The sequence below is a fragment of the Macrobrachium nipponense genome, chromosome 16 (genome assembly GCF_015104395.2).
Source record: "Macrobrachium nipponense isolate FS-2020 chromosome 16, ASM1510439v2, whole genome shotgun sequence".
Classification (NCBI taxonomy): Eukaryota; Metazoa; Arthropoda; class Malacostraca; order Decapoda; family Palaemonidae; genus Macrobrachium; species Macrobrachium nipponense.
The window spans coordinates 57734057-57752307 of record NC_087209.1 but is presented as its reverse complement, the minus strand read 5'-3'; the positions used below and the strand labels follow the sequence as shown (position 1 = coordinate 57752307).

The following is an 18251-nucleotide window of genomic DNA, read 5'->3' as shown; positions in this document are numbered from 1 at the left end:
CATTCTGAAGGTAGCTACTTCCTCAGAAATTCCTGGTCACAGACATTTTCAGTATCTTGAGCTTGTCACAAAAAGGATGCTGGGATTTATTTCGATAAGTGGCTTTTTTTTTCCTTTTTTTGAATGGGTTACTGTCATAAAGAATGGGATAATCTTGATCATAAAGGTCTTTCTTTTCCTTATATTGAGATCATCAATCTGTTTCTTTTTTCTTATTTTTTATTTTTTAATCCATCCATGCTCATGTTTCCATCATAGGAGATAAATTTGCTTCATAATCCTAGGAACAGCGATCATGTAATATTGCAGCCGGTCAAGACAAAGACATTTGTATACTTTAATCTTTTATTCTGTATAAAGTTCGAGTTCCTGCATGCTTAGGCATTTCGCTTCAGAAAATAAAATTTGCAGTGACATAGTACTCATAATTGTGACAGAAGGAATAACTGCTGGAATCAATCTTTAGCTTAGCAATATCGACATTACTACAAAAAATTTGAAGAGATTATCATTGAAAAACTTAGGTATTTATTATCGTGTTCACTACTATTCAGTGTAGAAAGGTGCTTTTTACAAAAGGTAGATACCGAGAAGGTTCATTTGAGGGGCAACGTAGAATTATTCCTTTAAAAAGTACCACTATAGGAAGTTCGTAAGTTTGAATAGAAATATGAGGTTTTATTTAGCAAAACATGTTTGATTTTTTTTTTCACTTATATTTCGCAAGTAATCTTTAGAAATTTATCATGAAGTAAGACTTGTTATTAGATTAATGAGTTAGGGAATCGTCAATTCTTTGCTGTAGCAGTTAAGAGACGTATTAAATTAACCAATGTTGAAGGGAGTTTTGGGTTCGTCGTAGCGGTATCCTCCGGCAGCACAAGGGACAGTTGTTGTCTGAGTGACCGTTACTGTTCGGTCGCCACCGATCAGAGTGGTTGTGGAAGCTTCAGTTCGGTAGACCGTGCTCACAACCTCCGAGGTTATCGTCCTTCCTCCAATAGTAGTTGTCCTAGTGTTTGCGCGGGTCACAACAACAGTGGATGGGAGGCCAGCTGTGACAGTGGAGGTAACAACCTCCACTCTTGTGATGACAGATGGTACCACTATGGTGCTGTACCTGATGTCTGTGAAAGTGGTGAAAGCATCCCGTGTCTGCACAACAGTAGATGTGACACCGCGCGTGACCTCCCGTGCGTCTGTTCTGGTCACAACCTGTGTACGTACTACTTCCTGAGTGCTGACCCGTGTATTAATCAGTGTGCTGAGAACTGTGCTTCTTACAGTGTTCATCATTGTGTTGACAACGGTAGAAGTGACAGCCGGTAGAGTGGTTGTTTGTGTGACTACATTGGTGTTGTATTGCGTCCGTGTGCTGACAACAGTCGAGCCAGGTCTGGTTTGGGTAATAGTATTTGTTACTTGAATAGTCTCGTAACGAGTGGTTGTTACCGCTGGTTCTGTTCTAGTTACAGTCACTGTCCTTACGCTTCCCTCAGTGCGAGTGTAGGTCGTTGGAACAAGCCTTGTGGATACCGCAGTACTGGTGATTGTCTGCCCAACTGTGGTGACGACGGTACTAATGATTGTGGTGTACTGAACTGAGCTTGCTCTCTGTGTAGCCGTCAGGGTTACTACTTCTGTTCTTCCTGTTAGTGTAGTGACACCTGTCTCTACTCTGGTTCTTGAGGTGGTGGTAAAAACAGTCGATTGAATGACACCACCCCCGGTAACAGTTGAAACCAGTGTTGTGTAGACAGTTGTTGGCTCACGTACTGTGGAAGTGACATCCCTGGTAACAATTTGGGTTACGAAGCTTGTGGAGCCAACATCTTGAACAGATGTCCTGATGACAGTCGAGTACAGTGTACTTGTCCGAGGGACACAAGGTTCCGGAACAGGAGGCAGGTAGCTGCCCAGCAGATTTTCCGTGTTGGGCAGGGGCTGTAGGCGTTGCTGCCGATTGTCAGAAAAGAGCTGGCGACCGCCTGGTGGTATGCCGGGGATGGTGGGCAACTTGGCAGACAAGCATCCGCCAGTCACTGCTAAAAGTACGACCAGAACAACGTGGGCCATCCTGCAATAACAATTCCTTATGTTATGTCAAGTTTGTCAGGAAAGCCCCCCTTTGTGATAACATTGCAGACAGCCAAGAAACTGTAAAGAACATTCCATTGATTATTACTGATTAGAAAAATGATGTGATGAGACTCACCTTTATAATTAAATAGGTTTTGGACAAGGTATTAATTTTGTTTATATATATTGCTAATAAATGGTAAGAAAATAGTAGTAACATTAATGTATTTATTACACTTGCTTAATTACAGAGTTATATTAAATGTGGTCATTGTAGAGGATTAATGTGAAATTGATTTTTGGTATTTGTCTAGAAAATTTTACCTTGGTAAATTAAAGGTTTACATAGAAATTTGATTTATTGGACTCAGAAAAGGTGTGAAAATTTAGCAAGCGGTGTGAATTTATAAAAGAATATAAGGTTTTCTGAATTATTTGGAAATCTCGTCATTCGCTTAAGATTAATTTTATCTGTTTCGATATCTGTTTCCTCTCGTGAAAGCACGTTTGCTCTTCTTAGTTAGGAAGGTTAAATGGAACAGAAGGTTTGTCATATTTGTATCCAGTTCGGCCACATTCTGCAGTCTGTGTTCTAGTTGTAGTGATGGTTAGTGCTCGAGTGTTAGTGAGAGTGTATACACTTCGAACCACGCTTGTTGTAACTACGGGCCTGGTTACTACTGCATCCGTTCCAGTCACTGTCTGGATCACATTTTCGATAAAGGTAGATGTGCGAACTACAGGGACCCCATCAGTTCTGGTTTCCGTTCTAGTGTTGACAGTGGTCGTGGGACGAACTTCAGTAGCAACCTCATCCCTCCGAATAGTTGTTGTAACAAGCCGGGATGAAAAAACAGTGGTGACCTGATCACGTGTTATAGTTCTTTCCTGTGTTACTACTGAAGTTCTAGTGCTAACTACTTCTCTCGTGACTACAGACCCAGACTCTATAGTGGTTGTCTGTGTGACAAAATCTACTTTCGTGGTTGTGGCAGTACTTGTTACAAAGACAGGTGGTGGCTGGGAACGAACAGCAGAAGTGACTACAGTTGAGATGAAGACTGTTGACTGGACAGTACGTCCTGGGCCTTCCCTCACAGCTGTGCTGATTACCGCATTTGTTTCGGTATTGACCCTGACTACAGGTGGAGGGCGGAAAGGAACGGTTCTGGTCTCCTCGCTTGTTTGGCGAGACGTGATGGTTGTTGGTTGAAGAACTGTAGTCACGGATGTTTCCGTGCGCTCAACGTCTCTGATGACAGTCGAGTACCTTGTATCACGTGCAGTGCTTGTCACTATGTTAGTGCTGGTCACAGTCACTTGGGCAGTGCGAGTGAAACCACCTTCTGTGACAGTCCTGACAGTAGACCTGACCACTTCAGTGGTCCTTGTTTGTGTGACTGTCTCGACTCTCGACCCTCCCTGTGTGATAGTGGATCTTTGAGTGATGGTCGTTGGGACAACCTGAGTTCTCAGTACGGTAGTGCCGGAAGTCTGAGCGATTGTTGATGTGAAATCACGACGTCGAGTACTGCCAAGAACAGACGTGGTTATAAGTGTTGTCGTTATGGGAAGGCATTCTGAAGGTCTAGGTGGAAGATAATCATTGAACACTGCGTTGAATGCAATGTCTTGCTGTTTGCCGCGTGGAGGACCCGGGAATAATTTGTCAGCGTTGACTGCTGCAGCCACTAGGAGCAGTATGAAGGGAGCCAGCCGCATCCTGCAAGAAGGGACACCAGGTAAGGGGCGTGGTCACACGGGCCAGAGGGCCGGGCCCCGGGACCGACCCACCTACCTGGGGTCCCGTCTTGACCGCTTTGCCACTCGATCACTCCAGAAGTTTTCATGACAGCCAAAGCAGCTCAGCTCAGGTTGAAAAGGCATGATCCATATGGACTCAGGGAATGGCCAATGGCAGAGCAAAATATCAGGGAAACTGATATATGGTCTAAGCCTCATCAGCCTTTCCCGTTTCGCACAGGATCAGTAGCCTCCTTCAACCTGGCATGAGCTGGAATTGCCATACATGAAAAATCCCGAACTGTGGCAAAGGGCAAGCAGGCAACTACATAGAGGGTTGCGTCCCAGGGCCCAGACTCTTTTCAATATTATTTGTACAGTGTTAGAAGAATACATTTGCTAGATTAACAGAGAAATATTAACACCTAAAGTTAGAGAATAAAGAACTAACATACGAGTACACTGTTATCCCTTCACACCCGAAAGGTAGTTGTTACAAAAATGAAACTAAATCATTGTTTAAATCCAAAAACCAGAATTATAAAGCTCAGGAAAAAATATTCAACAGTCCCTTTCGAAACTGTAAAGATTACGTACATATTGAAGAATGAGCTCGGAAAGCAAATATAAATTCTTACGACAGAGTTCAAGGAAATAAATAGATGTACATGAGAATATTGCTTCAATTATTTTTATGTACGGCAGGTTTGTTTGTAAGAACTAAAGAGAAATGCTGGAGAATATACAAATGGCTGTCTGCCCCTCTTCCTACTCTATTAATAGACTTCATATTCACCTATGTCACAATAGAGACAGTTTACCGAATGATGAAGAAAAAAAAAAGTAAATCCAGTGTCCACACACCAGTTCTCATAATTTATATGAAACAAAATGGCATTTCATTTATCCTAACCCTGTTTTCTGTCTAATTTTGTCTCGTGTTTCAACTCGTGGCTATGCAGAAGTGTATCGCCTTGCATTAAAAAAAATGTGTATGTTGTATATTTAGCCCGGCGGATTCCGTTCTTCCTGGAAACATTGACTCGCTGAAATAGAAACGTGATACTTTGCAAGACTAAATGAACTTGGCCCGAAGAAGAGCTGTTGCTCTCGACGTTCCGGTTGGTCAAGTGGGCATTCGAGTTTGTCCTGATTTGAACACCCTCCCCAATTATCTTTCAAATATGTTCCCGCTCCTTGCAAGGAAGAAAAGAATGTGGTTTGTCTCTCCAGAGGCGCCGATTACATCAAAGTTATCAGGTTTTGTTTTCTTCTTAGATGGCACGTTATTTTCTTCGTTGTAGTACGTGGCTATGGACCTTTTGGGGTTATTTTAATTTACTTTTATCGAAAGTAAATTCAGTGGATGAAATAAGAATAGTAAGAACTAAATGAAAACGGAGGATTTGATATAAATAAGAACGGAGGATTTGATATAATAAGGAAAAACTTGAAGAAGCTACAGTTCAGCGCATGATTTGAAATAATTAAATGTGAATGCAGACTACAACGGGAATAAATTACGTAATTCCCCCAAATTGACAGAGCGACTAAATACCTAAGTAAAAGCGCTTGCAACATTCTTGACTGTTCCGTTAGCAAATTGCGACGTAAGAAGTTACTGCAATTACGTAGTTTGCACAATGACCGAGCACTGGGATGCCTAATCATCAAGTTGAGAAGCCAGCGGGGAGGGGGGTGAGTCAGGATGCCAGCCCTGTCAGGACCCATCATCATTGTGATTCCTTGACCTCGCGTGAACTGTGAAGGGGTAGAAAGGAACTTTCCTCTCTCTCTATTCTCTCTCTCTCTCTCTCTCTCTCTCTCTTTGTGTAATTGCGCCTTAGTAATGGATTATTAACTACGTTGTTCGACTGCCCATGTAGTCATTTATGTTTATGACTTAAGCGGAAAAGAGGGAGATTTTCTGTGAATGACGCGAGTTAGTGCAAAATCGGTTTCTATAAATGGCAGCCTTACCACTGCGTCGTCTTTTTGCTTTTTTCTTTGTATAGAAATGGTGTTTTTAAAATGCCTTGAGATAGTTTTGTGCAATATCATTCAGCCCGATAAATAATCTCATACTGAGACACTCATCTATCCTATAGAGTTAGTCTGTCCGTCATCCTTTTTTTATGTTTAATCTTTTTGTATCCAACTGTAATTCCAGCGTTTAGTTTTAACTCCCCATGCAAGTTGATCCCTTTTCACCCAGCAGTACCGCCAGCAATCTATTTTCACTTGCAGATTTCCACAAACGACTCCTTTTCCAAGTCAGGCCTCCCTCGAAAAGATTACTTCCTGCCCAGCGAAGCAACTCCTCGTGCTGAGGACTGAGGAGCATCTTCTCGCCGCAGGCGCTTTCTCACGCCTTCCTCTCACCCATTCCCTCACTGTCCCTCTCACTTTCATCTTCTCGGTACGAATTAACACAGGGCCGGCCGTGACCTCACCATTGTGATGCTCAAGTCCTTTCACCGACGCCTGATGGGCACCGGTTTGGATAACGAGTCGTCTTAAGGCACCTCGTATCCGCTCTTGGGATGTATTTTCATGATTTGTTTCGTCGTGGGGCTCTCTGGGATGGGACTTTACTCCGCTGAGTTTTGCAAGTAAGCTTCTTAGATCTTTACCGTAGGCTGGACGGGGTTTGAATGTGTCATCCGCAGTGGTGCTACGCGTAATTGCAGAACATTCTGCCTCATCAAAATGCCGAGATTTCAAGATGCTGCAATTAGGAGTAAGCTCTTTGGCATCCGGGGCTACAAAATCTTAGAAAGACTTGGAGGAATCGGGGGATTGGGATCAAATTCGCATAATTTTAAACGAAACGGATTATTGTTACACATTTACCAGTAACAAAAACCGGTAGGTTACATATTCCCTTCGTGTAACAGTTTTCAGCAAAAGCTGAATTTTCCCAATATCCTTTTCCTAGTGATGATAATATCCGTTTAATGTATAATGGAAAGCCTAGGATTCATTCTAAGAGACTTCGATATTGGATCTAAGCACAACTAACAGGTGAAGAAGATGTTTACAATGTTCAGCGAGCATAGAAAAGGGCCGCGCCAGAATACCGAGGAAATGCGGGATTCTTTACTCTAAGGGCTCAGCGGTATAGTGTCAGTTCTGCGACCTCAAATATCGCCGTTCTTATCTTGCCATTTCCCGGCGCCACTCACGACAACGTAAACAATGCCTTTGATTCTGTGCCGCTCCGTTCGTGAATGTCTTTGTCGCGGAATAAATGTGCTTTTCTGTAGCTGATCTCACTGATGAAAATTGATAACCTTGGCTTTGTGTGTGTGTGTGTGTGTGTGTGTGACACGCGCATGAAAGGAATTTTATTATTATTTTTTTCTTTGTTATACCGTTTGGCTAAGGAGTCAAGTTGGAGTGAAAGTAGAAATTCAGCTTTTAATTTAACGTTTAAGTTAGCAGGCATGAAATGAATGCAAATATGATCCGAATCGTGGCTCAGTTTGCACGTCCCGTCAAGACTATTTTCAACTTTGCCAATGCTTCAGTTTGAACATTTATTGCATAGCGATTTCCGCATATAAGTCAATTGAGATATCAGATGAAGCACCATCGAATTCCGATGAACAGATTCAGTTAAAGTCTCTTCATCAGACATGTAATGGATTTTGGCTTACAAGGAACGAAGGAAAGTTTTTTGTGATTACTATAGTCCTTATTAAACTCGACCTACTTGTAATTATGGACAATACTAAGAGCTCGTATGACGAGTCTTCGAAACCAACTGAACAGGACTATTGGTGTCTAATGAAATCGACTGAGTGGTAATTCAGGTGGTGCAGGTTAGATGAGAATTACTTTAGCTGCTTGGGAATTGTTTTTCTCTGTTGTGGAAGCATAGCTGACAAAGCTGACCAAACACAATACACACAAGCCAGGGTAACATTTCATTTTAGTGAACTTGAATAATTCGACAGAAATTTTAACTCTGACAGGAATTTAGTTCTGGTATATCTTTCTGGTATATCTGACGGAAAAAAAATTATGGGGGATTTCAATGGGAGCAAAAAAGTGATCTCGATTTTTTTAGTGATCATGGCTAGAGTATTTATTTTTTCCGATAAAATTTAAATACTTCCGGAAGATTTTATCTCTGATAGAAAAGTTATCCAAATTCACCGTGCATCTGTAAATTGTCGAGAGAAAAGCTAAACAAAGCGAATCACTTAAAGTCGAGGATTTAGGAAATGGCTTTGGAGATATTATTTTTTAAATATAAAACTCAAAGAATTCGGGAGAGATTTCAACGCTGGCAAGAAAAGTTATCCGAAAGTAGCCCCAGCTGGTGGATTAGACATTTGGAGAGAGACAAACTATAGCTTATTCTGAACGTTCCCCTTAGAATAATTCTAAGGGAACGTTCAGATTCCAAACGGTGACAGCATGACATTTAAACGTCATCATAAAATGTTAACTTGTCCGGGATGAGTCAGAAGCTCCGACGTAAGTCTCTCGCAGAATTTTCTTTCTTCTGATATTTTCTTCTGTAAATAGTCCGTATAATGAATAAAAGAAATTTTGCGAGAGATTCAAGTTGAAGCTTTTACCTCAGCTAGAAGTCGTTTCTGTGCGTTAGTGTGAGCAGCAGTCTTTTACCGGAAGTGATGAATAGCACGCAATAATAATAATAATAATAATAATAATAATAATAATAATAATAATAATAATAATAATAATAATAAAATAAAAAAGTAGATAAATAAAATAAAATAGGTTTATTAGATCTTGAAGCATACGGTATGATATTGAGCCCACTTAAGACGTCGGGTAACAGTGTCAGAATGAAAAGGAGAGTGGTTCAGAACGAAAGTATTGATGAAATACTACTGTATTCGAGAAAAATTCTAAAGCATTTGTGAAAGATTCAACATGAGTCACTCAGAGTAATTGCATAAATTCTCTCTCTCTCTCTCTCTCTCTCTCTCTCTCTCTCTCTCTCTCTCTCTCTCTCTCTCTCTCTCTCTCTCTCTCCCTCTCGCGGGATCATCTGCAGCCAAAGGGGCAGTAAGCGATTGGAGAACAGTAAAGCACTCAACATGGAGAGGGAAGAGACGCTTTTGCTTTCAGACCCTGTGACCAGGATGATACTCGCACTATTCGGCTTTTCTTTTGTTTAATGATTTTTATGTCAAGTTGATCTGCGCTGGAATAGCCTGAAGCTTCTGCAGTCTCTCGTTCTTTCTCTCTTTGCTCACACATAACACATATATATGAACGTAAGATGCGTTAATATTACTTACATTTGCATGCATACACATGCATAAAAGTAGCAAGTATATGACCACACATTACACACACACACACACATATATATATATATATGTATATGTATATATATATATATATATATATATATATATATATATACATATATATATGTATATGTATATCTATATATATATATATATATATATATATATATATATATATAATATATATATATATATATATATCACACTGTAAGAATATACAGTAACAGTACATGTGTGCTTCGTAACATGAAAGTCAAAACATTTTCAACGAAATAGTTTTTTGTAACCAAATTGTCCACAGTCTCATAGCAGGCAGTTGCTTTTTTGTTTTCTCCCGTACAGGGAAGTTGAACTCACCTGGTAATTCTGAGGTTAAGCACTGAAGAAGAGAAACCAACTGACTGTTGTCGGCTGTGTCTCCCTTATATATTGACGATGGTGCCTGGGAATGGTTGGGGGGTCACGGGGAAGAGACTGTGAGGAAGGAGGTGGTGTGGGTGAGGGAGTCAGTAGAGAGAGGGGTTGTGTACTTTGTACAGGGTGGGTGGTGGGCGGTTGACGGCATAGGCGGTCATTCAAAGGGGAGAGATGTCGAAGGGTGGGTGGGAAGGAGACTTTTGGTTGTGGATGTTGGAGAAAGACGCACTTAATATTGTGGAGGCAAGCAGGCAAACAGAGGAAGCAGGCAGAGGCAAACCACCAGACAGGTATCAATGCATGACTTTGATAGATTTTTCGAATCTACACGCATACACGCAGGAAAAGGCGTACACTGGTTATATCAAGAATATATATGTGTGTGTGTGTGTGTGTGTGTGTGAAAGAGAGAGAAGAGAGAGAGAGAGAGAGAGAGAGAGAGAGAGAGAGAATGAAATAACCAGAGCTATAATTAAAAGCTTTTTGGGGCGTACACACACACACACACACACACACACACACACAAGGAGAGAGATATATTTACTTATTAAAACCGTTTAGTGTAGTATATTATTGAACTCATTGTTTTTATTGTAAACCATTAAACATATAAAATTCGTCAAAGTTGGAGAGAGAGAGAGAGAGAGAGAGAGAGAGAGAGAGAGAGAGAGAGAGAGAGAGAGAGAGAGAGAGAGAGAAATTAACCAACGTGCAAGATTACTAATTTCGGAGGAATGAAAAATTAATGAATTTCTCAACTAGCAGTACTGAATTAGCAAGGACAAAATTCATCGTTCCATAAATAAGGGGAAACCCCAAGAGGCATTGTCCCAGGCGACGTAGAAGAAAGAAAGAAAAAACGATAGAAAGAGAAATGGCATGAAGTAGAAAGGATTATGAATAAAAAAAAAAAAAAAAAAAAAAAGAGCTCTGAGTGGAATGCTAAATAGGGAGTCGGGGTAGTAAGGAGTCGGATACAAGGTCCTTCGTGGGATGGCAGCGATGGGTGAAGGAAGGAAGGCTGTGACCGTCAGCCTTGAATCGCTGTGGGGACCTGCGACCTTGCAAATAGTGACCCAAGGTCATCTGGTTCCAACGCCAAAAAGGGCCAAGAGTAAAAAGTACGCGCTTGTGATTACACTAAGTCCATCGTGGGTAACGGCGCTAGCTTCAGATTTTCTTGAAAAGGGCGAGTTTCTCAATTAGCCAAAACTATTATTATTGTTATATTAGGCGTTTGATGCAAGTCTTTGCTTCTGGGTTCTGCTGACGCATAGAATATCAGCATCTCTCTCTCTCTCTCTCTCTCTCTCTCTCTCTCTCTCTCTCTCTCTCTCTCTCTTTCTCTCTCTCTCTCTTCTGTTCCATCAAGCATGTAATTAGGATTCCCTTGTTCTGTCGCCATGTCCTGCATTCGGCCATCTGGGCGATAGACCCTGACAAGTGATTTTCTTGATTAAACCACCTTTCTGAAGGTGTTTCCTTTCTGGCTTTTTTTTTTTTTTTTTTTTTTTTTTGAGACGCACTGTTGATGGAAACCTAAGGTTACCTATTTTAAGAGGAACTCGGCTTAGTATTCATCCTTATACAAACAAACAGTGACCTTTTTGAGAGCTCCAGAGAATGTGCACGCCATTTTTCTTCGCCTTTTGGAGTGCCACACAATGACTGGAGATGAAAATAGAGTTTGATCTTCAGTTCTTCAAGTGAGTTGGCCTTGCGGGTTGTCTGTTCGGATGCATGAGCAAATATGAATGAAGTCTTATTTTTTTCTTTTAATCGACAGTGTCGGCATATATACTTCAGAACATTCTCATTGATAATAATTTCTGCTGATATTCCCTCTCAATTTTTGCTCAAGATTTGCGAACTTTCTGGGCGCCCAGAAATCTTGAGGCAAGACATAGTTTATTGCAAAATGAATAAAAAATTTCTCTAATAATTCGTAGTTAATAAACAGGCCTTTTTTTCCTTGTAGTGATCGTTTCACTTCTTCGATACTTATCATCAGTTTGATAAGACTCACTCCCGGTTAGTATCCTAATGGACATAAAATTCTTATTTACTGCCTGTTGTGGCATCTGCCAGTCTTGGAAATAGAAGAAAAAGGCATTTTATTTTGGTATACAAAAGAAACCAAATGATTTGCATAAGAAACCAAATGATGATCCCGTCCGTATTAAGGAATTCATCAAAGGATGTATAAACTTCAACCGAATTACTTTTTGATATAGGTGCAATATTGGGTTCACTTCGATTTTTCATAGGTTCATTGTGCGTATTGTTTTATAACAAAGCAGGTTTCTGTGGATATGTTAAGTTTGTTTTGAAAGAAAAAAAAAAATATATATATATATATATATATATATATATATATATATATATATATATATATATATATATATATATATATATATATATTATATATGGGGATACAATCCACAATGATGTAAAATCCTTCTGTAGTTTTATAAAAATAAAACTACAGAAGGATTTTACATCATTGTGGATTGTATCCTCATTTATTTAGAGGTAGGACATAGTACCTAGCTTCTGCACACATACATACATAACATTATTATAATTATATAACATATATATATATATATATAGATATATATATATATATATAGATATATATATATATATATTATGATCTTTATCACAACGAACTTCGCAGCCTATCCACAGGCACCTGTTACTACAAAAACAGTATGCATAACGAATCTGTGACAATCTGGGGGAATGCGACAATGCAGCGATATGAAACACTGCATCGACTCATCTTTTCATCCTTGATGACTTGTTTACCAACCCCTATGTATACCGAAATAGAAAGGACCTTTTTTCTATTTGCAAGACTGGCCATATATAATATAATATATATATATATCATATATATATATATATATATATATATATATAATATATATATATACATATATATACACACACACACACACACACACATATATATATATATATATATATATATATATATATATATATATATATATATATATATATATATGAATAATTATCACATCGAACCGTGATCCAATTTAGTATCAATTCAAGCTACAAATATCCTTTAATATCTAAATTCACTTTACTCCCAAATGATATATTTTCATATATGTACCGAAGGGGAAGTTTTTTTAGTTGATAACAATTTCGTCCCCCCATGGGATCGAACCACCCGTCCAAGTGGCACGGGGACGAAATCAGGAGTCAGTCAGGCGCTATCCAATCAGCCAACAGAAACGCTATAAGTTCAATATCGATTCTTGACCTTACAAATCACCCTCGACCTACGGTGCTTTCGTAATTAGAATCGATATAGAACCCCGTCTACCATGTTAGCTAATTCGAGCGTTTGACAGCACGTTAGCCTTTTTGGTTATGAATAATTATCACATCGAACCGTGATCCATTTATATATCAATTAATTCAAGCTACAAATATCCTTTAATATCTAAATTCACTTTACCTCCAAATGATTTATATATTTTCATATATGTACCGAAAGAAGGGGAATTTTTTAGTTGATATAAAACAATTTCGTCCCCCCCAGGTGGGATCGAACCACCGTCCAAGTGGACGGGGACGAAATCAGGACAGTCAGTGACGCTATCCGATCAGCCAACAGAGACGCTATAAGTTCATATCGATTCTGACCTTACAAATCACCCTCGACCTCGGTGCTTTCGTAATTAGAAATCGATATTAAGGAACCCCGTTCTATCCATGTTAGCTTCCAATTCGAGCGTTTGACAGCACGTAGCCTTTTGTTATGAATAATTATCATCATTGAACCATGATCCATTCATATATTCAATTCAAGCTACAAAATATCCTTTAATATCTAAATTCACTTTACCTCCAAATGATATATTTTCATATATGTACCTGAAGGGGAATTTTTTAGTTGATAACAATTTCGTCCCCCATGGGATCGAACCACCGTCCAAGTGGACGGGACGAAATCAGGACAGTCAGTGACGCTATCCAATCAGCCAACGAGACGCTATAAGTTCATATCGATCTGACCTTACAAATCACCCTCGACCTCGGTGCTTTCTTCGTAATTAGGAATCGTTATGGAACCCTGTCTACCATGTTAGCCAATTCGAGCGTTTGACAGCACTAGCCTTTTGTTATGAATAATTATCACATCGAACCGTGATCCATTTATATATCAATTCAAGCTACAAATATCCTTTAATATCTAAATTCACTTTACCTCCCAAATGATATTTTCATTTTTTTTTTTTATATGTACCGAAGGGGAATTTTTTAGTTGATAACAATTTCGTCCCCCCATGGGATCGAACCACCGTCCAAGTGGACGGGGACGAAATCAGGACAGTCAGTCAGTGACGCTATCCAATCAGCCACAGAAACGCTATAAGTTCATATCGATTCTGACCTTACAAATCACCCTCGACCTCGGTGCTTTCGTAATTAGAATCGATATAGAACCCCGTCTACCATGTTAGCTAATTCGAGCGTTTGACAGCACGTAGCCTTTTGTTATGAATAATTATCACATCGAACCGTGATCCATTTATATATCAATTCAAGCTACAAATATCCTTTAATATCTAAATTCACTTTACCTCCCAAATGATATATTTTCATATATGTACCGAAGAAGAATTTTTTAGTTGATAACAATTTCGTCCCCCCATGGGATCGAACCACCGTCCAAGTGGACGGGGACGAAATCAGGACAGTCAGTGACGCTATCCAATCAGCCAACAGAGACGCTATAAGTTCATATCGATTCTGACCTTACAAATCACCCTCGACCTCGGTGCTTTCGTAATTAGAATCGATATGGAACCCCGTCTACCATGTTAGCCAATTCGAGCGTTTGACAGCACGTAGCCTTTTGTTATGAATAATTATCACATTGAACCATGATCCATTTATATATCAATTCAAGCTACAATATCCTTTAATATCAAATTCACTTTACCTCCCAAATGATATATTTTCATATATGTACCGAAGAAGAATTTTTTAGTTGATAACAATTTCGTCCCCCCATGGGATCGAACCACCGTCCAAGTGGACGGGGACGAAATCAGGACAGTCAGTGACGCTATCCAATCAGCCAACAGAGACGCTATAAGTTCATATCGATTCTGACCTTACAAATCACCCTCGACCTCGGTGCTTTCGTAATTAGAATCGATATGGAACCCTGTCTACCATGTTAGCCAATTCGAGCGTTTGACAGCACGTAGCCTTTTGTTATGAATAATTATCACATCGAACCGTGATCCATTTATATATCAATTCAAGCTACAAATATCCTTTAATATCTAAATTCACTTTACCTCCCAAATGATATATTTTCATATATGTACCGAAGGGGAATTTTTTAGTTGATAACAATTTCGTCCCCCCATGGGAACCACCGTCCAAGTGGACGGGGACGAAATCAGGACAGTCAGTGACGCTATCCAATCAGCCAACAGAGACGCTATAAGTTCATATCGATTCTGACCTTACAAATCACCCTCGACCTCGGTGCTTTCGTAATTAGAATCGATATGGAACCCTGTCTACCATGTTAGCCAATTCGAGCGTTTGACAGCACGTAGCCTTTTGTTATGAATAATTATCACATCGAACCGTGATCCATTTATATATCAATTCAAGCTACAAATATCCTTTAATATCTAAATTCACTTTACCTCCCAAATGATATATTTTCATATATGTACCGAAGGGGAATTTTTTAGTTGATAACAATTTCGTCCCCCCATGGGATCGAACCACCGTCCAAGTGGACGGGGACGAAATCAGGACAGTCAGTGACGCTATCCAATCAGCCAACAGAGACGCTATAAGTTCATATCGATTCTGACCTTACAAATCACCCTCGACCTCGGTGCTTTCGTAATTAGAATCGATATGGAACCCTGTCTACCATGTTAGCCAATTCGAGCGTTTGACAGCACGTAGCCTTTTGTTATGAATAATTATCACATCGAACCGTGATCCATTTATATATCAATTCAAGCTACAAATATCCTTTAATATCTAAATTCACTTTACCTCCCAAATGATATATTTTCATATATGTACCGAAGGGGAATTTTTTAGTTGATAACAATTTCGTCCCACCATGGGATCGAACCACCGTCCAAGTGGACGGGGACGAAATCAGGACAGTCAGTGACGCTATCCAATCAGCCAACAGAGACGCTATAAGTTCATATCGATTCTGACCTTACAAATCACCCTCGACCTCGGTGCTTTCGTAATTAGAATCGATATGGAACCCCGTCTACCATGTTAGCCAATTCGAGCGTTTGACAGCACGTAGCCTTTTGTTATGAATAATTATCACATCGAACCGTGATCCATTTATATATCAATCCAAGCTACAAATATCCTTTAATATCTAAATTCACTTTACCTCCCAAATGATATATTCGATTCCTCTCATTTTGCCTTCCAACGCTGAATGACTCTCTTAGGTCCCAGCGCTTGGCCGTCGGCGTGAATTTCATATACTATTCTATTCGATTTTTTTTATTTTTTTGGTAAATGTTTGCTTTCAGGGTTTTTCGTTCCATTCTCTCTTTCGAACTGATGACGAGAGAAGTTATTGCGCTTAGTTGATACTCACGCCAAATATTAGTAAAATATCGGTTGCTTAGTAAATATTGATGGAAGTGATAGAACATCCTCGCAAATGATGGCGAAAACAACAGGCATTCTTAGGCTATACGATTCTGTTACAAAATTGTGCAATATTTCTGTGTGTGTGTGTTTTTTTTGGGAGGGTGGGTGGGGGGATGGAGGAGAGGGTGGTGGTAAAGCTGTCCACGATTTCTTCCGAACTCATTTTAATACGAATCGTAATTCCAATATATGTTACTTTCCCTTGCTTTGTTTCTCTTTGGCGTATATTCTTAAAAGCATATCATGCTTATGTATATATGTAAGTGCATATTGTAGCCTTTTTTTGTCCTTTGACTCCTGTTGAAACACCTTTTTCCTGCGAATCCCGTTGAAGCAGCATTTTTGTTCTTCGTGTCCTGTTGCAACAGTCATTTTTTTCACTTCGACTTTATTTTGAAAGAGTTTTTTGTCATTTTATTCCAGCATCAATGTTTCTCATTAGTTTGTGTTTAAACGGCAATTATATTACTTTGGTTGCTGTTGAACAGCATTTTTTGTTAATTGCTTCCTGTTGAACAGCGTTATTTGCTAATTGCTTTCTGTTGAACAGCATTTTTTGTTAATTGCTTTCCGTTGAACAGCATTTTTTGTTAATTGATTCCTATTAAACAGCATATTTTGTTAATTGCTTTCTGTTGAACAGCATTTTTTGTTAATTGCTTTCTGTTGAACAGCATTTTTTGTTAATTGCTTTCTGTTGAACAGCATTTTTTGTTAATTGCTTTACTGTTGTCAAGCATTTTTTTTGTTATTGCTTTTGCTTGAACAACTTTTTTTTTTTTGTTAATTGATTCCTGTTGAACAGCATATTTTGTTAATTGCTTTCTGTTGAAGAGCATTTTTTGTTAAATGATTCCTGTTGAACAGCATTTTTTGTTAATTGCTTCCTGTTGAACAGCGTTATTTGCTAATTGCTTTCTGTTGAACAGCATTTTTTGTTAATTGCTTTCTGTTGAACAGCATTTTTTGTTAATTAATTCCTGTTGAACAGCATTTTTTGTTAATTGCTTTCTGTTGAACAGCATTTTTTGTTGATTGGTTCCTGTTGAACAGCATTTTTTTGTTAATTGCTCTCTGTTGAACGGATTTTTTGTTAATTGGTTTCGGTTGAACAGCATTTTTTGTTAATTGCTTCCTGTTGAACAGCATTTTTTGTTAATTGCTTCCTGTTGAACAGCATTTTTTGTTGATTGGTTCCTGTTGAAAACACATTTTTTTGTTGATTGTTCCTGGTTGAACAGCTTTTTTGTTGATGGGTTCCTGTTGAAACAGCATTTTTGGTGATTGGTTTCCGGTTGAACAGCCATTTTGTTGAGTGGTCGTTTGAACAGATTTTTGTTGATTGGTTCCTGTTGAACAGCATTTTTTGTTGATTGGTTCCTGTTGAACAGCATTTTTTGTTGATTGGTTCCTGTTGAACAGCATTTTTTGTTGATTGCTTCCTGTTGAACAGCATTTTTGTTAATTGCTTCCTGTTGAACAGCATTTTTTGTTAATTGCTTCCTGTTGAACAGCATTTTTTGATAAATAATTCCTGATGAACAGCATATTTTGTTAATTGCTTTCTGTTGAACAGCATTTTTTGTTAATTGCTTTCTGTTGAACAGCATTTTTTGATAAATGATTCCTGATGAACAGCATATTTTGTTAATTGCTTTCTGATGAACAGCATTTTTTGTTAAATGATTCCTGGTGAACAGTATATTTTGTTCCTTGGTTCCTGTTGAAACAGCAGGCTTTTTCTTTTGCTTATTGTTCAAATTGCATTGCTTTGATTCCTGTTGAAACAAGTTTGTCATTCGACTCCAGTTGAAAAAGCAATTTTTTTCTCCATTTCTGTTTAAAAAGAATTTTTGTTTTATCAATTTTGAAGCATTTTTTAACGTGGCTCAATTCTTAGTGAAACCTTTTTTCTTTCCATTTCAGTTGGAACTTTTTTTTTTCTTTCTATTAATGGTTGATGAACAGCCTTGTTTTTGTCTTTTGATTCCTGGTGGAACCGCTTCTTTTGTCTTT

At 38.9% G+C, this 18251-nt stretch overlaps 1 protein-coding gene across 2 annotated transcripts; it reads right to left on the bottom strand.

The window, feature by feature from the left end:
• Window positions 1-327: 327 nt before the first annotated feature.
• LOC135195729 (mucin-3A-like) lies at window positions 328-9627 on the bottom strand. Of its 2 annotated transcripts, none has more exons than XM_064222156.1 (2): window positions 9474-9627; window positions 328-2077 (listed from the first exon to the last, which is right to left on the bottom strand). In XM_064222156.1, exon 2 carries the CDS (start codon window positions 2074-2076, stop codon window positions 826-828), a length of 1251 nt encoding a protein of 416 aa, XP_064078226.1. In that variant the 5' UTR covers window position 2077; window positions 9474-9627; the 3' UTR covers window positions 328-825. The 2 variants fall into 2 exon arrangements, with proteins under 2 accessions (XP_064078226.1, XP_064078227.1); XM_064222157.1 differs by lacking the exon at window positions 328-2077 and adding an exon at window positions 2294-3802 and having other exon boundaries at window positions 9474-9591.
• Window positions 9628-18251: the final 8624 nt, after the last annotated feature.

Bases quoted from the DNA above. Each gene is read 5' to 3' on its own strand.
- LOC135195729 (XM_064222156.1), bottom strand. From the start codon at position 2,076: ATGGCCCACGTTGTTCTGGTCGTACTTTTAGCAGTGACTGGCGGATGC.